General features: G+C 37.4%; 1 protein-coding gene across 2 annotated transcripts in view; it reads right to left on the minus strand.

Annotated features, from left to right (window-relative positions):
• gabrg2 (gamma-aminobutyric acid type A receptor subunit gamma2) overlaps nt 1-25557 on the minus strand; it is a 93917-nt gene that overhangs the window by 36566 nt on the left and 31794 nt on the right. For both annotated transcript variants that reach the window (XM_003215116.4, XM_008113147.3), the window contains exons 2-6: nt 11131-11279; nt 8117-8184; nt 6759-6979; nt 4434-4516; nt 2716-2853 (exon numbers count right to left, since the gene is read on the minus strand). In XM_003215116.4, the coding sequence (XP_003215164.2) occupies nt 2716-2853; nt 4434-4516; nt 6759-6979; nt 8117-8184; nt 11131-11279 (659 nt within the window). The remainder of the gene's footprint in view (nt 1-2715; nt 2854-4433; nt 4517-6758; nt 6980-8116; nt 8185-11130; nt 11280-25557) is intronic.

Here is a 25557-nt window from a genome sequence, read left to right on the forward strand (position 1 = left end):
CCCATCCCTTGCTATTAATAGAAAAACCTATCATTAGTCACAGATCATGCCATGTTCTTGTCACTTACCTGGTGTAATGAGCACATTTTGCTAATGTGATTCTCCTCCCCTCCCCTGTCCCTCACAGTAATTAATTGATTTTTATTTTATTTTTTATTTTAAAAATAAGCTATGCTGAAAATATGAAATTGGCTTTTATTTTTTAAAAAAAATACAGAAAAGTGGAGCTGCAGAAGGGCAGAGTGACAAGGCTATTCAGAAGAGCAGCTATGGGATCATGGTTAAGCAAATAGGTGCAGATGTACAAATGCGAAGAGGAGTGATCGTGAGGGTTATCATCCTGGTATGTTGTTGATATCTGTGATCACATGACTGCTATGGGATAGCTTCATGTGATAAGGCCCCTAGTCACTGCTCAACGCCCCCCCCCCCCCCCCCCCCCGCCCTTCAGATACTCACCGAGCACAGCATTTTAAAAATGTAATCACAGGCTGCAATATTAAAAGTCCAAGGGCATGATTTCTCTGCTTATCAATTCTATTTTTACAAAACTAATTCAAGGATAAAGGACCTATGGCACATAAAAGAATATAATTATGCAACATCTTTTTTTCTGCATAGTCTCCTGACAAACAATCTTTTCTGTCCTGATTTCTTTCCAGGCTTAAATGACAAAACAACTGTTGTCTTTCTGGGATGTTGTCCTAACAAGATTTGGTTACACAGGTACATCCAGAATAACACAAATGGGTTGAAATAGAGGATGTAACTATGAGAGATTCTGCCTGTCTAGCACAGAGGCACAAACACCATTTTGGTACTAGATTGCTCTATTTACTGCTGACTGAAAGCAAAGGCAAAATGGTGCACAGCAGCTTCAGAAACATATTCCAAAAAGAACTATGACACCAAATCACAAAGACTTCTTTCTAAAATTCTTTTTATCTTGCAGCTTGGCAGGAAAGAAAATTCTGATGACAAGGCAGCACAACCAACTAACTCCCTCAGGTTAGCCTTGTTCTTCTCTCCTCAAAGCAACTGTGTTCAAGAAATGAGTACAGTTGCCTAGGGTGTTTTTGATTTGATCCAGGTTAAAACCAGTGGGTTCACAGAAACAGCTTAAACAATTGAGAAATAAGGAGTGTGCAACTTTCCAAATGTTCTTACAAGTCCCATGCTCCCTCATCATTAGCTATGCTGGCTAACTTGATGCAAGTTGCAACAATGTTCACACTATCTGTGTCTTGGATGTGTCACTTAATTTCTTTAAAATGATAGGTAGACATTCACATGCATGTGCGTTTCACAGTATAAAGCATCCTCCAGATGGAAAAAATAAAAAGGTTAGAGCTAAGGGACTTCATCACATGTAGGTCCTTAAGCCAGGGAACAGTGGAGAAATCAATCGGGCAGCGGGGCAAATCTGTTGGGCAGTGCGGGAAACCATCCTTAAGTGCCCCACATCACCCCCTTCCCCATAAAATGTCACTACCCGGCTTCCCCCCGCTCTGTCCCTGGCTTAGGTAATGAGAACACAGGCAGCCACCCATGTTCTCAGGGCTCTGTCTTATGACGCTTCCAGGATGGAGTGCTGCTAGAAGTAGCTCTGCATCATGTGATGGGCTCTGGCAGGGTCTGTCCTGGCTCTGTCCTGGAAGCATCGTAGAATGGGGCAAAAACCCCATGTGATGAGGTCATCTGACAGAGTAAAACTTCCACTTGCTGCTTTTTTGTTTGTTTGCTCACTTCTTTGTTTGATATACAGTATGACCTCCAAATCTGGGGGGAGGGGGTATATTCCCAGACTTAGTGTGGATATATGAAACTGAGCATAATAAATTAAATCAAAGATTTCTGGCCGAAGAATACTATAGAGTCACAGCGGAGGATTTAGAAAATCCCTGGAGATGACATGAAAATGAAATTGCAGGCATGAGTCCTACAGATATGGAGCCATGCTGTATAAAGGAGTATATAAACCAAATGTTGGGAACCATGTCGTAGGGATGGCATGTTTCACCCCAATGGTATTCTGATGCACTTTTGAGACAAAACATTACTGAAAATGTGGCACAGAATTCATTTGAAAATTCTGTTTCCTATGGCAGAGGTACTTCACAGCCATTGGCCGGGGGGGGGGGGGAGTATTTAAATGAACTTTGGAAGTTGATGACTACAAGTTTGTTTTCATTCATAATGCCACTCCAGGAAACATTCAAGGCTTTTCTAAAAAGGTTGATGGCTAATTATTGCAAAGCATTATGTTGTTTGATTCAACTTGAGGGCTTTGGGACCTTCAAAAACATTGCATAATCTTGACAAAAGTAGCTGTTTTGAAGCATTAGACTAAATGCTTCAGGGCTAAAGGGAGCAGTGAGAGGAGATTGGTGACACACACACAATTTCTACCCTCAACAGATATTGCCTCTGTCCACCCCAAATCAGAAGGGTTTGGAATATGTTTCTAGATGTGTTCTAACTCATGCATTTCCACATAAATAAATAAATACATAAATAAATAAATAAATAAATAAATAATGAAGAAACTTCAAGCAAGGTTTCCAATCTGTAAAGTCCCATCTACATTGATATTTAATGCAATTTGAAGCATTCCAAGTAATGAATGGATATGTTTCTTAAATAACAGCAACAATGGCTGTCTTTCTACTTCTCTATTTCACAGGTGCTTAATTATTGTATAGTAGCTTTACCTACCTGAGGTTGTTGGCACTACTTCAGTTGTGTTTCTGAGCCCAATAAATGAGAACTGATATAGCCTCCAGGACCTTGTATCTCCCACTTCCACAGAACTGCGTTTCCACATGTAGATGATTTCTTCTTTGGGATAACCATCTTCAAAAGAATCAAAATCATAATCCCATCAATTTTTGTATTTATTGGTGTTCTGACATTCACTGAAGGATTTCTTTCCTCTGATTGCACATAATATGAAATGTGGGTGGAACAAAATCCTTTAACAGGCCTTTGTATAAATAACCACAGAAAAGTAAAGCTGTTTCTGGTTTCTTCCAGTCTTCAGTAGATTTTGCTTTTCTAAAGATTAATGTTCTGGTTTCTTCACAAGCCTACAATTTTATGTTTAAATTAATTATTTACTTGAACTTTAAAATTATATTTCAGCATGATAAGTCACAAGTAAGTAGGATACTCAAAGCCAGAGTCAGCCCTGCTGAGCACTTTGATAGGAAACCATCCATAAATATTAAGTGTAGTAGAATATATTTAAGAGGAAGAAACTGGAAAAACACCTCTATTTCTTGCTTAATTAAATTCATGGGGTCACCATTCGTCAACAAGTGACTTATAGGCATACAAATATAATAGGTCATATGCAGAACATTTGTATTGTCTCTTTGCAACCTGGCGTTGATCAAATTAATGGGATAACCACTACCAACATCTCCAAACAGCACAGCAAAGTAGTTCTGATCCAATATATCTACTGGTTCCCAGGTTGTGGGAATTAATTTACACTGATAAAAATTTTCCTGGTTGTCTACAATTGCCTTACTATGTGCCAGACTGTATTAAAACTAAAAATGAAAATCTGCTTGTTTCATTGTCACTACATAAAAACAAAAGTGTATTTAATTCCTCAACAGTAGGCAAGGTAACTAACTAGAGTTTTTTGGCATCTCCTCCCCCCCTATATAAAAATATAACCTCTTTAATTTTTGCACAGAAACACATTTTGCACAAAGTACAATATTTTAAAACAAAACATAACCAAAAAAACAGTTGTTATTCCTTTGAAAGATCTCATGTGCTTTCAGGGAAATGTCCTGATATGTTGATACTACAAATATACTCCCTAATGAAAACAAAACAAAGCTGGAAATCCATTTCTTGTTCAAAAATAGATATTTTTTTTGCTTTTTTTAATGTTCAGAGCTACAAGCTATGTGGAAGGTGAGAGACAATTTGTACCCCTTTTGGCCAGAAAAAAAGAGTGGCTGAGAAACCTGAGGAAGGAAGTCAAGGGTCACAAAACAGTCTTTGGGAATTGCTTGCACTGCATTTCTCCCAACTTGGATCTACAACTTATGATATAACCTTTATCATGCATTATTTTCATGGAACAGCCACTCTGATGTATTGGTCATAAAAGCTGATTTCGGAGCTCTGGGGTGTCAAATCCCAGTCAGCGTTCAAGTTTACTGAAAATCAGTTCATTTATTATTTTGTAACTTTTCATTATCAAATTACACATAATTAGTTCATACATCAGCTTTCCTCAACCTGGCATCTTTCCTAGGTATGCTATACACCAAATCCCATCCTTCCTTAACCATGAATCCATAGTCATGCTATCTGGACATGGTGGGAGGTTATACCATATATTTGCTGCTCAGTTTATTTCAAAAAAAATTTTTTTTCATAAAGGAGCCCATTATTTTGAGATTGCTACTTACAGCTTGAAAATGCCAAGGGACAAGAATGTTCATCCATTGGGAAGTTGTGCAGCTGTAGCTGACACTCAGCATCTATTGTTAATCTGTGGAAAAATAAATATGAACCTTATTGCCTTAATCTTTCACACTGTTCAAAGCTCTAGACATTTTAATTTTGCAGTTGTAAAAGCTTGGGTATATGATTCCAGAGGAGTTACAAAATCCAACCCTGCTATATGCCTGCGAAACGTGTACAGTCTACAGACATCACACTCAACTCCTGGAGTGTTTTCATCAGCGCTGCCTCAGAAAAATCTTGCAAATCTCTTGGGAAGACAGGCAGACAAATGTCAATGTGCTGAAAGAAGCAAAGACCACCAGCACTGAAGCAATGCTCCTACGCCATCAACTCCACTGGACTGGCCACGTTGTCCGAATGCCTGATCACCGTCTCCCAAAGAAGTTACTCTACTCCGAACTCAAGAACGGAAAATGGAATGTTGGTGGGCAGGAAAAGAGATTTATAGATGGGCTTAAAGCCAACCTTAAAAACTGTGGCATAGACACTGAGAACTGTGAAGCCCTAGCCCTTGAGCGCTCTAATTGGAGGTCAGCTATGACCAGCAGTGCTGCGAAGTTCAAAGAGGCATGAATGGAGGGATTAAGGAAGAAACGTGCCAAGAGGAAGCCGATGTCCTCACTGCGGGAGAACATGTGGATCAAGAATAGGTCTCTTCAGCCACCCACGGAAACACCCCCAAGACACCAGAAATGGAGGACCATCATCCTCGGCCTACAAGGGATCGCCTAAGTAAGTACAAAATCTATATGGCCCTGTTCCTTTCAGCCATTTCCCCTAGCATGTCTTGACTAGGTGATAAAGTAAAATACTAATCTACTTCCTTCTATACTTGTACTTTTTATTTGTGCTACGAAGAGTGTTAAGAACCAACTGAAAATTTTCCTATCAATTTCTGGAATCTTTCAGATGAGATACTTAAAATACATCATTTCCACTACTTATTTAACTGTCCTCATCAGTGATGGATGTATCAATAATGTGATCTTCCAGAGTTTTCTTGGGCATTGTAGTTTTTACAGAGGATATGTATAGAACTGTCAGGCTACCCTTTGTAAATAGATAATAAACCAGTCTAACACACTAATGTAGTGTGGGGTGTAGAGTCCACTTCATAATTGCGTTATTGGGTGGTGTTTTGTAAATTAATCAAAATTCTATAGACAAAATAGGCAACACAACAGTGGTGTAATCCCATGGTCAAAAATACTAAAAGAAAAAAGAAAAGTGAGTTTCTTAAAAGAGAGATATTGTCCCCATCTACACTGTCATATAATGCAGTTTTAAATGGCATTATATGGTCAGTGTAGGCTCATATAATGCAGTGAATGCATTACATGAGTCTACCATAACCATATAATGCCATTTCAAACTATTATTATAGGGCAGTGTGGATGGGGCCATTGAAGGTACAATTTCAAATAGTTCCAATAAAGAATAAAAATGGGAGGTGTTTAAAAATATGGTGGATGTCTAAGGGACTTTAAATTGAGCTAAGGTTTAAAATGTTGCTAGAGAGGTCAAAAAGATTTTTAAAGGCTTTTTAATTATATCTTAGAAAAAGGAAATCGTAGAACCACTGCATGGAATTACATCACAACTTCTTTGCCTTTGTCTTCTCCCAAAAGAAAAACAGTGCTTAACTTTGGATAATGGAGCAAATAATGCACATGTGGAAATGCAACACAGGTAAAGAGGTGTAAAAATACCTGGCTAATCTAAATGAATTCAAGTCTCCAGGGCCAAAGGAACTACATTCAAGGGTATTTAGAGAACTGGTAGAAGTAATCTCAAAACCACTGGCAATAATAGTTCAAGAATCCCCAGAGGACAAGAGAAGTCCTAGTAATTGCAAGAGGGAAACTGTTGTCCCCATCTTCAAAAAGGAAAAAAAAAACAGAACCAAAACAATCTGATTTGATCCTTATCCCAACTACAAAGGTAATAGGTATCCTATTATTCATAGGACACATACTCTACCCCATCCTTCCTGCCTTTCATGATCTGGGTGCTTTCACAGAAGTTAATACTTATAATACACTTTCATCATGGATTTTCTGAAGCCTGAACCTTATTTGAAATTTCAACCATCATCTAGCCTCAGTTCTCTTAGGCTCAGGTGAAATCTTATTTACCTTAGGAAGCACTAGAGTTCAAAGTTCAAATTACTCTGCTTTGTCTCAGGCTTTGAGTTTCATCCAAATCTAATACATATCACTAATTCAGTACATGTACTGGACAAAACTTAAACAGTGGTAAAAGGATACCTCAGTGTATACAGTACTCTGCCATCATTCCAGATCCGAAGCATCCGATTGGGAGTGGTTATCCAGTGAGCATCAGCCTTCTTTGAATTTCGGAAGAATGTGTCAGGTATCCATATCTTCCCAACCATGTTGCTGTTTAACCTTAGTACTTTAATAGTGCTGTTGAATCTTAGTCTTCTGTCATACCATGTTTGGGCAAAAAATATATCTATTGTATATTCCTGCAGTATTAAAACATATCAAAATTCTGTAAGATCTCAAGAAAATCTCACTTTTCAAAATCTCTGCAATCTTGCTACATAAACTTTTTTATTATTTCATAAGGGAGACCAAGTTAGTTACATCAGTAGCCAACTCCACAAAAGAACTTCATTTTTTATTTTAAGCTGATATTTCTGCAAATTGTGCTGTTGTTACATGGTTACAATGCTAAAATAATGCAATATTTAATTATACTGTTGGTTAAGCTATTTTCCCTAATCCTTTGCAATGTTCTACAGCAAAACAAAATATCCATTAAAAATATTTAGCATCAAGCTGCCTGTATGGAATTGCGATCCCCTTTATCTGGGGTACTCAAACTAGCAAGCTCTTTTATAACACTATGTAACACGATTTTTGTTCCTAAGTTATAAATGTCATTTCCTAATTAGTTCCATCATAAAAACATGGAAAAAGTTTATTTAACTGCAAAAACTTTGTTTTTATGGGACATCGTGCAGCACATTTTGCTATAGTTTTTCAATGAATATCTAAGAGTCTCAACCAATTCAACATAGTTTGTGGCTGCCACAAAAACGTTTCTGGAGTATACAACTACTTTCAAAGTAAGCACCGCACAATTAAACTGAAAATAATACTTTCAAACCAGTAACAGAACATTTTCCAAAATTTTTTATGTTGTGTGATTCAACAGAGCTGCACTAGGCAAAATATAAAATAAAAGTAATATTTGTGATTGAATTTCAGAATAAAACAAACGGAAAGATCAGTGCTTATAACTTTTACATAGTCAGCCAACCTTTGTACTGACTAATGGAAATGATACTAGATAAGTTAAGTTGATTAAAAGACAACATATCACTTCTGCTCAGTTCTTAGTAGTCATCCCTTCTCATCAACAGGGGCGGGGTAGAATGGGGAGGAAGCCATATTTCACCCACTCCCATGTTTCTCTGTATTCAAGCTCAGTTATATATACAGGGTGTTTGAAAAAGAACTCCCTATTCATCATTTAAATTAAATGGTGAATAGGGAGTTCTTTTTCAAACACCCTGCATTTCACATGTATGTATATACTGGCAATCATTAACAGTACAGTTCAAATATAGTTAAATTTAGTACCAATGTTTACTTACCATATTGATAGCATTCACTGGACCAATGCTATTGACATACATATCAGTGTGAATGACTGTTGGCTGCACTGTAATAAAAAACAATGACAACTGCTAATTCCACTAAAAGTAAAACATCTAGACCATGGATCACATTCATATGTACAAAATGTACATTTAAAGCAGCTCCCCTCACTCTGTTGCCTTTCCGATCAGATTATTTAAATTTCCCACCATCCCTAAACATACTCCATAGGGATAATTGGTACTGTAGGTCAACCTATCTACAGGGACGAGTAAAGTTGATTTAAAAGAAGGAGTTCAATTTCTTTCAGATAGGTTGAAATACAGAAGTATCTACTTTAAAAACAATATATTTTGAGAGAAAATGGGAGAAAACTTTTGATTGTTGGAAATTTATGTTGTTCTGTAAGTGAAAATAATCCTGCATTATTACTTGGATTGCTGCTGTAAAGAAAATGTTTGATTTCATTTTATCCTATTACATTATTAATGATACTATAATCAAGGCAATTTTTGTGCTTGAAACATATTTGGGAATAAAGCTGGACATGTGTGTATCTGTTCATGTGTGTATGCAAATGACTCTATTAGGTTTTAAAAATATATTAAGATATATTACTTTAGAGACCCTTCTTACCAATGAAATCTCAATGGCATGGTCTGCAGGAAGTACTGGAGATATAGGAAAAGTTAAATCTAATAACTATTATTACTACTACTCTGATTCTTACTCTCATTATCATTATAATTGTATACATTCAAATTTTAATTCATGTACTCATTTTTAACTATAATGTTGCAAATATTGAATGCTACCTGGCACTAAAAAAGGCTTAACATTTCCTCAAGTGGAAAGACATATCTTTAAATACATTAAAGTCAAAATCATCCATACCACAGTATTTCAGATTTCTGCATATGGTTTTGAAAACTAGACAGTGAAGAAAGAAGACAAGAAAAAAAATAAACTCATTTGATATATGCTGCTGGAAGAGAGTTCTGTGGACTACTAAAACTGAACAGATGAATTGGTCTTGGAACAAATCAAACCTAAACTCTCACTAGAAGAGAAGATGACAAAGTCTTTGGACATATGAAATAACACAAGCACTGGAAAACCAAAGTCAACCTAATTGTAAATAAGAACAACAAAACACCAAAAAACAAAAGGATTCGACAACACAAAAAACACCAAATGTCCTTTAGAAACATGTATCTATTGAACAGTAACGTACAAATAATTCTGAAAAAGCTATCCTTAAGCAGAGAATGCTTAAGACTTCTTGAGGCAAAATGAATTAAGCGATATTGGTTGCTTCAGAACTAAAATAAAATGTTTTAAGGCTTCATAGCAAGATGCAAGCCTTTGGAACCCTGAACTTTTTTTTCTGGGTTTGATTAAAAGCCATGTCCCAAGGCTAAAAGGACAGGCAGGAGAAAGATTGGAGAGTGGCAAAGTGATCATTTACTTGTTTGATAGAACTTAGTTATTTTGAAGTCAAGAAAACTACATATAAAAACAGTTAACCTTTGCAGTAGCATGCAAAAGTTCTGGTTTTAATTCTTTTGTAGTATCTCACTCACAAACATACTAAATCTAGGGACTTTTGTGAGTGTTTATTCCCTTGGAAAAATGTGGCTTGGTAAAAAGCCCATCTGACTCAAAAATATCAAGAGAAGCAGACAATGATGCCAGTCGCAAGTTATTTTCTACAAACAGAAGAGAGTCAAAACTTCTTGGGACCTAACATCTTACCTTCATTGTCATATCAAACTGTCTTCTCTAAGTAGTACAAAATCAAATTGTCTTTTCAGGGTCTCTCCACTTTCGTGATGGCACTTGTTCTACTCAAACTTAACTTTTTCCAGTTCCTAAATTCCCTGTCAATCTTATTAGACCAATATCCCAGGCTGTCTGACATCCCAAGATGCTTAATGACCAGTGCTGGGCTTCTTCCTTTATCTTTCATACAGACTGGACAAGATTAACACCACAATTCCTGTTTAATATCAAACTATATTAGAGGTGATGGTGAGGAAATGCAAATTCTGGTCTATGTGTAGTACCCAGATTTTTCTCAACTTGAAACATCACTGGATTTACCCCTTGTTGAAAAAACACCAAGCAGGAGTAGTGGTTCTGAGATTACATAGGTCAAAGGAAGAGGACAGGCTAGAAAAGGCCTGTAAAACCAAAACTTCCAAATCAGAAATTGATATTTCTGGTTTTGTTTTTCTGCTTTTCCTCAGCATTTTCTTCTTTTTCAGGCTGAGTACTACCGAGGGAAATGCTGAAGACCAATATTTAGCATCCAGCCTCACCAAAATTTCTCACCAATTGTTTTGCGTCCACAAAACATTTCTATGGAAACCCTGACTTGTCTGGTCATGGCGTCCTCCCAGCATAAACTTGAAGATGTTGTCAAGACTTGCATCTGGCATTATTGTGCTGTTTTTCTGATATTGCTTGAAACCCTTTTCTGATATAATGCATTTGACTTTGTTCATAAACACTGGGTGAGGATCAACAAGAATTTTCCTTTTGTTTGGATCCTGTATTTTCTCCTACTCCTGAGAGACTAACCTCCATTCTGATAATGCCTGTGCACTAAAGCCTGACTCACTTAACTCACCCATAATAGAAGTTCTGCAGTGTAGCCGAATGTTAAATCAAACTGAAACAATATAGTTCTAAAATACTTGCCCTTGATGTCAGACCCTTACATGCCCATAAATTCCCAGACATTGAGCCAAACAATATTTACAATATTTTTTAAATCACTGTGAGCTGTAACATTTTTTAAAGCACAAATAAATCATGCTGAACAAAAATGTACATTTTAAACATCTGATAAAGTCTGGGTTATATATGACCATTAACAATTCTCATTGTCAATAGTTTATTTTATGCACTTTTTCACCATTTACTACATTAACTAAGTGAAATATTTTCATCTCTTCCTTTCCTTTCTATTTCATTCTTGTTGGAAAAAGTGAAACATTATCCTTACCTCCGATGTCTGGCCTTAGCTTGTTGTCATATCCCTCCAGTAGACCATTCAAAATAAGTGTAACATCACTCTCATGGATTTTGGGGGTTAAAACCCAGGTTTTGTTGGTTGTATAATCTTCATAATCATCATCACTTTTTTGACTAGAACTATTTTTAAAACAAAAAGAAGAGAAAATTGGAGTCACATGATGGTCCAACATAGTGATTATATTCAAAGGCAACGCTATTAGAAAGCATAATTACCAGATAACCCTTTTTAATTATGGACAGTCCTGTACAAAACAGTGCAACATCTGGCAGAAAAAAACTACAGACAGAATATCATTTACTGACTGATATTCCATTGTAGTGAATTTTCAAATGTGATGTACAGATGTATTTTCTCTTTTCTGTCATGCAAGATTTTTTTGGCGGTACCCTATCTCTTTTGCTTGTTGAAATTAAATGTTTCAGAACTGACAATGTATCACCCATACAGCAATATATATGACATACAGATTGATTGAGTGATTTATTGAGTGATTGATTGATTGATTGATTGATTGGGTTATGTCCTGCCATTCTCTCAACATGGATCCCAAGATTTATTTATTTATTACATTTCTATCCTGCTATTTTCACCCCAAGGGAGACTCTGAGCAGCTTACAAATAAGCCAAAAATTCAATGCTGCATTATAAATACAATAGACAAAAACAAACTATACAGTGACAAAAGCAATAAAACCTATAAAATACAATTCATACAGATTAAAACATAATGCCCAGTCCTAAGTCGTTATTAATGGTGCTGCATTTAAGACGAGTTCCATATTGCATATTCCATATTGTGCTACTGCCTGATTGCCTGGTTCCAGAGCCAGGTTTTTAGCTTCTTCCTAAATATTGAGAGGGAAGGGGCCAATCCAATGTCACTGGGAAGGAAGTTCCATAACTGGGGGACCACCACTGAGAAGGCCCTATCTCTCGTCCCCACCTATCGTACTTGCAAGGGTAGTGGGATTGAGAGCAGGGCCTTCCTTGCAGATCTTATAGCGCTAGCTGGTTCATAGGGGGAGATACATTTGGACAGGTAAGTTGGGCCAGAACCGTTTTGTTGTAAGATGCCTTACAACAAAAATAGAACTAAAAATCTGCAGAAAAACTTTTTTGAATGAAATTAAATTGTCCATCATATTAAAACTTCAGCAATTAAAATGTGGTGGTGCAGTGGGTAAAACCGTTAAGCTGCAGAACTTGCTGACCGGAAGCTCCAGCTTCTGCCAACTTAGCAGTTCGAAAACATGCAAATGTGAATCAATCAATAGATACCGCTCTGCCAGGAAGGCAACAGTGCTCCATGCAGTCATGCTGGCCACATGACCTAGAGGCATCTATGGACAATGCTGGTTCTTTGGCTTAGAAATGGGGATGAGCATCACCCCTCAGAGTCGGACTTGACTAGATTTACTGTAATTTCAAGGGAAACCTTTACCTTTACTTTAATTAAAATGTGAACTATTTCTGAAGTCATCATCATGGATGATAACTCATGGCTGAGTATGATTCTCTTCCAGAGGTAGAGTCCGTAAATTACTCTGAAGACCTATTCTGGATCCACATGGTCTTTCACATTGAGGACATAGATTACCAGATGGGGGGTAGTCACAACAAGGGTTTTCTTGACTTGCCTTCCTCTTGGTAGATTTCTTCTTTTTGCCCTGTATTCATGCCTCTTCAAAATCCATAGCACTATTGGAAACTGCTGACTTCCAGTTACACTGCTGAAGTGCCAGGGCTAAAATCCTTCTCCACAAAGTTAATGACCATATTTCTGTCTGTTTGTTTGTTCTAAAAGGTCTTGAAAGAAATGTCAGAAAAGGGAAAGCAAAGAAGGGCCAGTCAACCCCAAGTAGAAAAGGATTTGTTCACCTGGGAACTGTCACTGAGAAGGCCCTCCTCTCATACATCCTCACCAAATTGGCCCTTCTACACAGACAACCCAGGTTGGGCGTACATGATCATCATCTTTCTCCCCTAAACTAAGTTTTAAATGTAGGAAACATATGGAAATTTGTATCTCATTTTTTTCCACAAGAAAAAAATACAGTTTGAGATGGAAAATGATGATGGGGAGAGAGTTCAGGAACCTTTCTGTTCAAACACAGCCTGATGAAGACTGCTTTATGGAAAATATATGCATGTATACACAGAGAATATCACAGAAAGATTCTTAGAAGTCCAAGTGGCATATAGATAAAACCTATAAAAGGCAATTCATGCATGAGAAATCCATGTCAACCCTCATATAGCATCATCTTAAGAATTCAGAAAACATACACCTTCCGAAATAACCCGGAAATCTTGGCCCAAAGGGGATTCTGGGAATTGTTTAAAAAATTTTTACTTATTAACAGTAGCACAAATAACATATTCACAATTGGAGAAATACACACACACACACAACTAGAACTAAAACTAAAGTAATACCCAGATATTTAACTTAAATACTAACTAAAGCACAACATGACCCATTGCCCCAGTCCAAATTGTAATGTATGTTATTCTGCTATTACAATAAGCTAAGTAGTCCTATTTCAAGCAAAGAATCCTTGTAGAGCTGATAGCACCCATAAGCATAGATTATTACATTGGTAGCTTTATTATTACTTTAAAAATCCATAAATATTTTCAATCTTTCAAAACAAAATCTCCACTTGGTTGATTTTTAAAAAACCTACAGTATTTTTTATTTATTTATTTATTTACAGTATTTATATTCTGCCCTGAAGGGGACTCAGGGCAGATTACAATGAACACATATATGGCAAACATTCAATGCCAACAGACAACAACATTCAGTTTTAGACAGACACAGAGGCATTTTTTTAACAACTTTCCAGCTTCACAATTCCGGCCACAGGGGGAGCTGTTGCTTCACCGTCCATTGGTGGCTGTTCTTCCTCTTCTTTTCCTCGTGAGCAGTTTTATGGTGTTGTAGATTAGTTAAATTAGCCTCCCGCATAAAGCGTCCCTAAATTTTCCCTACTTGACTGTGATGCCTCATGGGCCTTGTAGTCCTGCTCCTAGTGCCATCGTGGCAGATGAAGACGAAAACATGGGGTTTTCGCCGGTTCAACAAGAGCCGGAGTCCTTTCACCTGCCGGATGTTGATGTTTGTCCCCAAGAATTCAGTAAAACAGACCTTGGGCATTCCTCACCTCCGTTTCCCAGAAGGGAATCTTACTCTAGAGACAGAGGAGTCAGAGAACAAAATCGCAGGAGTTTACGGATTGCTGCCAAACAACAGGCTGATTAGGCCTGCTTCCCTTGGGAAATTCTAAGGAGTCTTGCATCTGGATAGAGTTGGGTTTCGCTTCTCGTTCTCTAGGGAAAGAGATTGTTGGCGGGAAAACGAGACCTCAATATAGGTGCTTGACGCGGGAGAATCTTTGCGGAGTCAACAGAGCAGCTTCAGGAGTAAGATCGTGTGTGGACTTCGTAACCCCAGTTCCTTGCTTCCCGGATCAAGCATTCAAGATTTTGCCTCGCCTTGCATTTAACCATGGACCTTGTTCCAGGAATCACTGGTTGCCTTGTACCTAGTCACGGACCTTGTTAAAGAACCAAGTTATATCCAGCCTTGTTCCAGCCTTGTTCCAGCCTTGTTGTCAAGCTACCTTGGACTCTTAAGACTCTGTCATTTCCCCACACTATTGCTTGGCAATAGTGTGTGTTTCGGTATTGGATAAAGAACTTTGAACTCTAATATCATTTATTGGACAATACATTTTTGGACTATATTTGACCTCATTTGAAAGGTCTGCTTCTGAACTATATTCTTCACTTGTTTTTATTGCTTTTATATATTTCCTTAATAAAGATATTAGATAGAGATTGGCCTCCGTGTATGGTTCTTGGTGCTCTGCTGCCAGGGGTCTGACATTGACAGATGCAACTGTCTTTAGGGGCTGCTAGGTCAACAGCAAGCCGGGGCTATTTTTTTTTATATGGTCGGAGGCTTAACCCGACCTGGGCTTCGAATTCATGACCTCTCGGTCAGTAGTGATTTATAGCAGCTGTTTACTAGCCAGCTGCGCCCACAGTTTAGTAGTTTCTAAACTACTGTTTCTAAACAGTAGTTTAGAAATTTAGGCTAACTCCATGACCTTACCTGTTCATATTTCCATGGACAGTGTTTAGTGTTTCCAAATTGGAGTGAACATTGTTCTTACTCCTTTTATAATATATTGGAGAATTAGCCCTTATTTACTACATAATTCTTTATCCTTAACACCCGACTACCTAATGAAATCTTTACATTCCTTGAGGAACATTTCTGTTGATGGAAGCTCACAATTGTCTCCTTGAAGGTACAAAAGAATAAGCATTTTTGGTTTTTAACCCATTTTTACTTTTAAAAGCTTACTGTGTTTTTTTCATATTGTAGAATATGTTAGCTCTATTTTTCATAGTGTAGTAGAACATCTTCAGAATTTAGTATAGGAATTTTAAAACCTCTATATCTTCAAAAATAGCTTCGCAATGTGTCCTTTCTCTAAAATATCTCTTGGTTGCTCCTTTGTCATTTCGCTATTATGCTTGCCAAAGTGTCATTGCTCAGGTGCCTCGCAGCCACAACACAGCATATAATAAGCTTTCCTTGTTTTATTGACTATCAAAAATGAGGTTTGTTAATTAGCATTGCGCTATACCGCATGCATCTAGGTACGATCAAACAGGAGCACTAATAATTAAACTGGTAAGGTAAGCAGGTTTGTGAAGCTACCCGCAATTCCAACAAACTAATTGCATTTCTAATAGACAAATCCCCCTGTCTCTGAAGCTCCAGCCCTTAAATTGGGAATGATGTCTTCTCTGAACATAGTTAACTGAATAATAATTTGTACTTCATAGGAAACTCAAGAGAAACATCATTGGGTACCTGAGTTTTCTCAGAAAGGATTGCTTAACCTCAGAACTGGTTCTGGAGACAAATGACAGATTTGCTTGTTTAAATACACATAGGAATCTATTCGAAGCAAAATATGACCTACAGTTTCATAATAATGGGGAAATTTGATTGTGTGTGTAGGAATATGAAGAATATTTATAAATTCCTCATCTTTGCTGAGAAAGAATATCATGTTCATATCAATGAGGGAAAAGAAAATGTCATTTCTAGATTTTAGGGGGGAAATTGCCTGTTTTTTATGCAACAAAGATTGTTTATGTACTAAAAAAATCACGTAAGAAATGTTTGTACCTAAAATATTGTATTTCTCACAAAGGTCAGGCTAGCAACCTGACAAATTTACAATGGCATAAGTTGGACCTAACATCATCATAAGTTCCCCTTTCTCTCTTTGGTTACTGCATCGGTCTGAATTCTTTATAAACCTCACAAAATGACCAAAATATTCCCTGGCCTCACTTTTTAGCTGCTGCAGTTCCCAATCCATGTTTATTTGGTGGCCAATATCAAGTAGGGGGCATTGGCAAAGTTTCTGCTATGCTATGACTTCCAGAGGAATCTGAAAAGTCCTCAGGAATGGTGTCAGGTATGTAAATATGAAGTAAAATTGGCACAAATTAAACGAACATTGGCATTGATTGATTTCTGTTTATTTCTATTTTAAGATCACATCTTTGTTAGAATATTGCACTCATATTTCCTCAGTTAAGTGATAGATCCAACCTAACAAACCTACTGACAACAAACATTTTTGCCTCAACACATTATAGTTTGCAAAATAAAACATAATAGAGATAAAAATAATACAAAAAAATATGCATTATAGTTTGACAAAATGAAAAACGCAAGCAATGTTTTTGGTCCCAAGACATTACAAATATGTACCCCAACCACTAAAAAACACATACGGTGGTCCATGCCCTAGTTACATCCAGATTGGATTACTGTAATGCTCTCTACATGGGGCTGCCCTTGAAAACGGCCTGGAAACTCCAGTTGGTTCAGAGATCGGCAGCCAGGCTCCTAACTGGAGCAAATTACAGGGAGCATGCTACACCGCTGTTAAAACAGCTCCACTGGCTGCCAATAAGCTGCTGGTCCCAATTCAAGGTGCAGGTCATGACCTATAAAGCCCTATACGGCTCAGGACCAACCTATCTCCATGATCGCACCTCCCCTATGAACCAGTGCAAGCCTTAAGATCCTCCGGAGAGACCCTCCTCTCACTTTCGCCACCGACTCAGACACAGTTGGTGGGGACAAGGGAGAGGGCCTTCTTGGTGGTGGCTCCCCAGCTCTGGAATGCCCTCCCTAGAGAGATTAGCCAAGCCTCCGCTTTACTCTTCACTTCTTCACTTCACTTCACTTCACTTTATTTCTTAATTAGTCGCTCTCCACCAGAGTGCTCCGAGCGACTTACAATTTAAAATATCATTCCACAATATAAGAACATTCAACATAAAACATTCAACAGTGACTATTTGGCAAATTAGAGCTGATTTATTTAAATGCACAACCAAACGGCCAAGTCTTGAGCGCTTTTACAAAAAGGTTGCAACTCCGACATTGCTCTAATATATGGAGGCAATGAGTTCTACAGAATTGGAGCATAGGTCAAAAAGGCTCTACGCCTTGTAGCTTCCAGGTGTACCTCCCTAGGGCCCAGTATGTATAGGAGATTTTCCTGGAAGGAAATTTTCCATAAAGAGCTGAAAACCTGGTGGTTTAAGCAAATTTTTGAATAGAGCCTATAGACCCTTCAGCTATGCCCTTGTTTAGCTTTTTATCCACCCTTACCCACCCAGTATTGGAATACTTGGCACAATTAGCACTTTATAGTTGGCCATTCCAACGCTAAATCTTGGCCACTGTGTTTGGACTCATTGATGGAGTTCTGTTATTGGGTTTTAAATGGTGGATTACATGTTTTCTTGATTATTTGTTACGCACATCTGTTATTGTGTCTAATGTTTTAAATTGCTGTATTTTAACTAACTGTATGTTTTTTAATGTCGGAAACCACTCTGAGCCCCTTGAGGAGATAGGGCGGTATATAAATAAAGTTTTATTATTATTTTATTATTACTTTGGTGGACTTCTTTTTATTTGATGGTATTGTTCATTTGTTTGTTTGTTTTTAAAAGAAATCGTACATTCCAAGTAGCAGAAATCTGGAGACACTGCTTACAGTCCTATTGCTTTAGTTCCATATAGATACTGTAAAAATTAATTAGGAGTATAGGGATATAATTCTTTAAAAGCTGCTTCTCATAAGAAGCAACACATAAATTTAACAATTTTATTTTCATTGCAAGACAGTGTTTAAAAACCATACAGTTTTCAAAACATATGTCCTGTTTGGTCCAAAAATAAAAAAGTTTCCACACAAATCAGCAGGTACAGTAGAGTCTCACTTATCCAAGCTAAACGGGCCGGCAGAAGCTTAGATAAGCGAGTATCTTGGATAATAAGGAGGGATTGTGGAAAAGCCTATTAAACATCAAATTAGGTTATAATTTTACAAATTAAGCACCAAAACATCATGTTATACAACAAATTGGACAGAAAAAGTAGTTCAATACGCTGTAATGTTATGTTGTAATTACTGTATTTACGAATTTAGCACCAAAATATCACGATTTATTGCACACATTGACTACAAAAATGGCTTGGATAATCCAGAGGCTTGGATAAGCGAGGCTTGGATAAGTGAGACTCTACTGTACTATGTAGAAAAATTGGATAGAAAATTCAATTTCCCCATCAATTTTTTTTTTGTTTTTCTTTATGCAAATTTTACATATAATAAATCACCAATTACAGTACTTTGCACATGGTGCTGCATTTTCTGAGCAGTATAATGTTTCTGTATATTGATATGTCATTTTCTGCATATAAAAGTTTGTTTGGATTATTTGTTTGTTTGTTTGTTTGCTGCACAGGAAATGTTTGTTTCTGCACAAAATAACCACAGGCATCATATGTAAATTTTATTCAGAATGCATCCTGAAAATGTTTGTTAATCTTGGATTTTTCTTGTCAAGGTTTCTCAAAGGTCCAAAATCATGTTTTTCAACCATTTTCAAATCTTTCATAAATACTTTCCACCCCTGCTTCCCTGGTGCATGATGGTTAAATTTGAAGTTTTTCTTGGCTGAATATTAGGAAATATGTTTGTTTTCATCAATTCTTTTAAAATGACCTGATCTGAAAATTCTTTCACTTATTGCCAACATAGAGCGTACCCTGTTGCATCTGGCTGATGCGTGCATAGTTAAAGATGATGACTTAAAACAAGGTTACATAACTTACACTTGACTGAGCTGCAGATTAGTTTGTCAAGCTGGAATCTTTGACCTTATAATTCCAGAGAATATCTTAAATGGCCAAAAAAAAAATCACTGAACTTTTCCCAAGGCAAATGATTTGTGTGATTAGGTAGAAAAACTACTGTTTTTTTCACATAATTATCATCATTGTGTAATAATTGCACCTCCATTTTTGTGGTCCCAGTTTTGGTGTTTATATTTTCATTCACTACAGTCACACCCTTGATTTATCTGTGTAAGCCTGCATCTGCTCACTCACCCACTCAGACAGGAGACTAAAGTATACCGTTCTGTTCCTGTTTAATTGCATGGTACTTACTTTGAAAGTGGTTGATAGGCTTCACTCATCTGCCCTTCCATTCGCCTACCCAAAGACCCTCCCTCCTACCCACTCAAGCACCCACTCTCTCACTTGGTTGTCCAATTTGCTGACTATCCCCTTCCAAGAATGCTGGTTCAGGCAGATTTTTCCTTTACTTAATAATCATACACCCCTTTAAAAAAAAGAAGAAGAAGAAGAAGGGGGAAAAGTATAAACTACTATGCAATGAAATACGGTATACTTGAGTCTCCTGTTTGAAATACATAAATTTGCCAGTTAGGCCTTTAGTGATGAAATACTGAATGGCCACACTGTTGTTTGTAGGATATCAAACTTGTTTCTCTCTTGATGCCTTTGATTGAAGCAATGTAGACAGCACAGCTCTATTTCACACCTATATCTTACAGTGTTTTATTTTGCAGTTTGATATCTAATATCTTGCTTAGTTCATGTTCCTACTTCAGCATCATTTGTCTCACATAGCTAATGGAAGAATGAAGTTACTCGCTTCTGTTTCACTGACATCCCTTCCAAAAAGAATAGAGAAAACACAGTTGACCTACAGTCAGCTATGACAACCAAGATTCATCAAAGGGTAGTCTTGCAGTGCAATAGTGTGTCTGGGTTTATAAAATACTGACTCTCAGGAAGGAAGATAGTTAGATATTCAAGGATAATGATATATAAATCTGACTGCCATCTACCACTTCTATTTCTAGTTCATGTTTGGTTCCATCCAGTTTAAACTGGTTCTTTTTTTTTTTTTTTTTTTAAGAAACAGAACTTTTGATGTAAATTTTAAGATTTACATCAACACACAACACACTTGAACACACACACAATGTTGACTAGAAGATTCTGGCAGCCATGGAACCTCTGTGGCAATCATTATACAAGCACAAAAAGGTTGATACAATTTTGCATCCAAAGGAGGACTATTACATATAATTTTAGGTATTCTAGGCAATTAATACTACACTGTGAGAATGGGGAAAAGCTTTATAAGTGATGGTGTAAATTATTATAATGTTTATTTATATCCAGACTTTTCTTTACAAGGAGACTCACAGTGGCTTACATTAAAAACATTTCAATACAGTTTAAAATCTACAAATATACAAATCTTAAATCAGTATGAAATATAATTGGTATTTTAAAAATTCATCTAACATCCATAAAAAAAACATATTTAAAACAAAGAGCTGCAGCCAGAGGGGTTGTCCGATTCCTGCAGCCAGCCCCAGTTAGCAACCTGGCTGCAGCTCTTTGGACCAGCTGAAGTTTCTGAGCACTCTTTAAAGGCAGCCCCATGTAGAGTATGTACAGTAATCCAGATGGGATGTAACTAAGTCATATAGCACCATGGCCAGATCTGGCTTCTCAAAAAATGGGTGCAGTTGGCACACAAGTTTCAATTATACAAAGGCCTTCCTGGCCACCACAGATACCTGGGCCTGTAGGTTCAACACTGATTCCAGGAAGACCCCCAGACTGCAGACCTACATCTTTAGGGGAAGTGGATTCTTATTTCCTGATCTGCCTTTCAACTGACCAGGAGCACCTCTGTCTTGTCTGAATTAAGTTTCAATTTGTTTGCTCTCATCCAGTCCATTGCTGATAACAGACCCTGGTTTAGGGTCAGGACAGCTTCCTTGGCTTTGGGTGGGAAGAAGTAGTAGAGTTGGGTATCATTTGCATATAGGTGGCACCACACTCCAAAACTCCAGATGACCTCTCCCTGTGGTTTCATGTATATGTTAAACAACATGGGGGACAAAATGGAACCCTGAGGAACCCCACATGTCAATAGCCAGGGGTTCAAACAGGAGTCTCCCAGCACCAGCTTCTGGGTACAGCCCTCCAGGAAGGAAAGAAGGCACTGTTAAATAGTGTCTCATAGTTCTATTCCAGTGAGATGACCCAGGAAAATACCACAGTCAATGGAATCAAAAACTGCTGAGAAATCCAGGAGAACCAACAGGCACACATTTCCCCATCTAGCTCTCTCCCCTAGGCCATCCACCAAAGCAAACAAAGGTGTCTCTGTTCCATAGCCAGACCTGAAACCAGATTGAAATGGATCTAGCTCATCTGTTTGCTCCAGAAATCCCTGGAATTGAGAGGCCACCACATGCTCCAAAACCTTGTTCAAAAAGGGAAGGTTGGATACTGGTCAATAATTGCCCATTATGGAGGGGTTTGGAGATAGCTTTTAAAATATAGATCTCAGAACTGCCTCCTTTAGGAAAATGATATTACCATAACAGTCAAGATGATAAATCACAATGCTAAAAATCATGTGTTTAGAGAGTGTATTATATTTCCATCTTGCAGGAACAGATTATTATCAGTGTGAAAGAAGAATTTTTACCCGAGTTATGTGACTACAGCCCACTCATATCCTTAAGACTCTCTAAACCAATATTATTAGTAACAGACTACCCTGTCCTCCTAATGTTATTTTTCCTATTCAAGTTATGAAATAAATCTAGTGGAGAAAATCTGTCAGGATTAGCCTAGATACGCTAGATGTTATCAGAATATCAAACTACCTCATAGAAGAAACAGGAGGACAAAAATGTTCAAAATACAAAAGAGTAATCACTATTTTATTAAAAAAATCTCAGTGAATGAAATATCACTTTGCTTGAGGTTCTGGCTGTTTAAGCTCACTAACATCAGGGGGTCAAAATATACATTGAATAAAGAATATCAGTCAAACTTATACAAAACTTGCTTGTTTAGTATCATGTCTTGTCATCTGAATCTCAGCATATCTCTTTGGAGATGTTTCAGATGAATATGTATCAGTCTCTCTTTCAGGGCATTAGCTTTTACATCTCTTTTCATATGCTCCCAACCCAAGCAGCTGTTCTCTGGACTCTCCCTTCCCACTAATACAAGTGAGACTGTTGTAATAGTTGGCCATGGTCCTCACTGGATTCATGGAAGATCCTTTGTTGAGATACTAACTTTCAATCAATCTACTAACACATTTCACTGGAATCTATGTAGGGATTGCTAGGTGCTGCTCCATATAGCCTGTTATGACCATGGCAGTGGCTCACTATGGCCTGGCCTACCACTTGTTAATTTAGTTATATCCTAAGGGCACATCTAAACTGACTATGATCTGGCCTATCACTTGTTAATTTAGTTATACCCTAAAGGCACATCTAAACTGACTACTTAGGTCAGTGTGAAATTGGCAGAAATGGAGAAAGTAACTTCACTTCTGTGGATGATTGCATGTGAAATCCTAGAGCTGTTTTGAGGCCTGGATGATGCTGATACACATGACAGAGGTTGACCTTGAACCATGTTCCAGGATGCATGGGATCTGTGGCTTCATAGCCATTATGGAATTGTGTGTGTGTGTGTGTGGGGGGGGGGGGGGTTTCAACTCTTCCTACCACAATGTGTATGAGCAGAGTGCCAGAGCACACATCTCTTTATTAGTTTCACCTGACAAAATGTACACTTTGGTGCCCGGATTGACATTATGGGTTCTATTTTAGAGTATCCCCCAAATTTGCTTAATCCTGTTTAAAGCCCTTAATGCACACTTCTGTGTGCATTCACAGCATCTAAACAATGTGCTATCAAACTGCTTTCAAACAGTATTAAGTGATCAGTGTAGATGTGCCTTTAATCTATCTTGAATGGGCCTAACTTATTTCAACCCTGCTTATTTGAATGTTTCCCTTCTCTTGTAGGCCACATTTTGTGAAACAGGATGGATGGTGGCATTTGGGACTTGCAGGAAAATGTCCATATTGCCTGAAGCATGTTTGTGATGGCAGTGGCAGTAGAAATAGTAGCAGCAGTTGTGATGGCTGGAGGATTCACTGCAAATGGGCCATGAATTTTCTTCAGTTTTTTTTGTCCAGATCTATTTTGAGGATAAGACTCAGCATTTCAAACATCTCCCTTCAAGATTAAAACCTGGAACAAATTCCTTCCCCCCTCACCTCCACCCAAACAGTGGAGCAACCAATCAACACTATATAATATGAGTAATATGATACTATAAGTAGATGTTACTAAATGTCTCAAGCAACAAGAAAAGCTTCACAACAAGATGGCCTTATCTTTTCAGCAGGCTTGGGGTTTTGCCTGAACTTTTAACATATGGCTTATAGTAAATTCTATGTGCTTGTTCCATCTTGAGTTGAAGTTGTAATTATAATTTTACTCCTGTTTAAAAAAGCAGAATGTGCATGGGTGGAGATCAGATTCATCTGATGCTGAAAAAGGAATACATAAGATCTTAAGCTTTCTACCAGCTTTAAAAATATAGGTGTGAGCTGACAGGCAGAAGGATCCAATGCCAGCTGAGAAATCCTCTAGAGATAGCTTTTGCAAGCAACAAGAGATACCAAGGAGAGGCAAGGGAAGAAGGAAGTTCCAGTATGTTTACACTACCCCAATGTGACCCAGCTTGATGTAATATAGGGATAGGTGACAATTTTGTTTGGTTTACTTTTTGATAGGAAATCAGGTGAGGAAAAATAAAAATGGAAGAAAACAAAACAGACAAATCTGGCCATTCTGGCCATGAGTTTTAAGTTTTCAGCTTTCAAAGAACTAGTTTTCAATCTTTGAATGCATGCTAAATTCAGGTTTCCAACTATTTTTTTCCTGATAACCTCCTCATCTTTAACAGCAGGTCAGTACAAGATAATTGAATAGTACACATACTGAATATAGCATGCTATACTATAGTGTACTGTATAGTATAGTGCTTTACAACAGGGATGCTAATAGTCAAGTTAGCCTATTATAGCAAAACAATCAAATTCTGTTGTCCTTTAAACACTAATACGTTTTATTTGGCTGAACCTTCTGTGGACTTTAACTCTCTTCATCAGATAAAAACCTATGCCAAAATCTATTAATCTTTAAAATACCATGAGACTTATTTTAATAAAAATTTGGTGATATTAGGCAAGGCAGTATTGGGTTGTTCAAAGATCCTTTTGGGTTTAGGAACTTTTTAAATGGTCTGTGTTTCATCCAGTATAGGAAGTAGACTCAGACATGTCTACACAAATCATGTCTGGTCTCTCTCTCTCTCTCTCTCTCTCTCTCTCTCTCTCTCTCTCTCTCTCTCTCTCTCTCTCTCTCTCTCTCCACTGTCCAAATCCCACAGAAAAGGGCACTTAATTTTCTTTAATTGAAATCTTGCTGCCTTCAATAAACTTAAGAACTCAAAGCAAATTTCCATTGCTTGTGGCTTCTGTGATTAATATGATCTCACACTGTACTGCAGCCCAAAATTCCTTGAATTAGTCCATCCATGGTTCTTTGATATGGAATGTTGTCCAAAAGGTAAGTAATGATACTTCAAAGATCTTTCAAGAATTTTGAATCTATCTGGAATTCTCTCACAATATGAGCTGTGTTGATAAGCATGACTCATGCCTAATTTTGTGAATAGCAGTCCTCTTGCTATTGCTGCAAAATGATCTTCAAATTGAGAAATAGAGTAATATACTACATCTGCACACAACGACATCTCTTTCTAATACAGGTACAATGGGAGGTGAACATTCTGGAATGATTGAAATGTTATCAATTGTACTGGCTCCCTGTAGTGTTCTGAATTCTAGATCTATTTTTGGCTCATTGCAAAAGGCACAAGGAGTTTAAAATAGCAAAATACACTGTTAGGTTTTCAAAAAATTGCCCGTATTTCCATTCATATCATTTAACTCCTCTTTGAAATCTTCCTAATGTATTCTAAATGCCTCTTCCTAAATCAGTCCTTCTTTCATTTTGAAATCCCCAAATTCTTCTTTTGAATTTAGAGCAAGCATAAT

This window comes from Anolis carolinensis, chromosome 2 (assembly GCF_035594765.1).
Source record: "Anolis carolinensis isolate JA03-04 chromosome 2, rAnoCar3.1.pri, whole genome shotgun sequence".
NCBI lineage: Eukaryota > Metazoa > Chordata > Lepidosauria > Squamata > Dactyloidae > Anolis > Anolis carolinensis.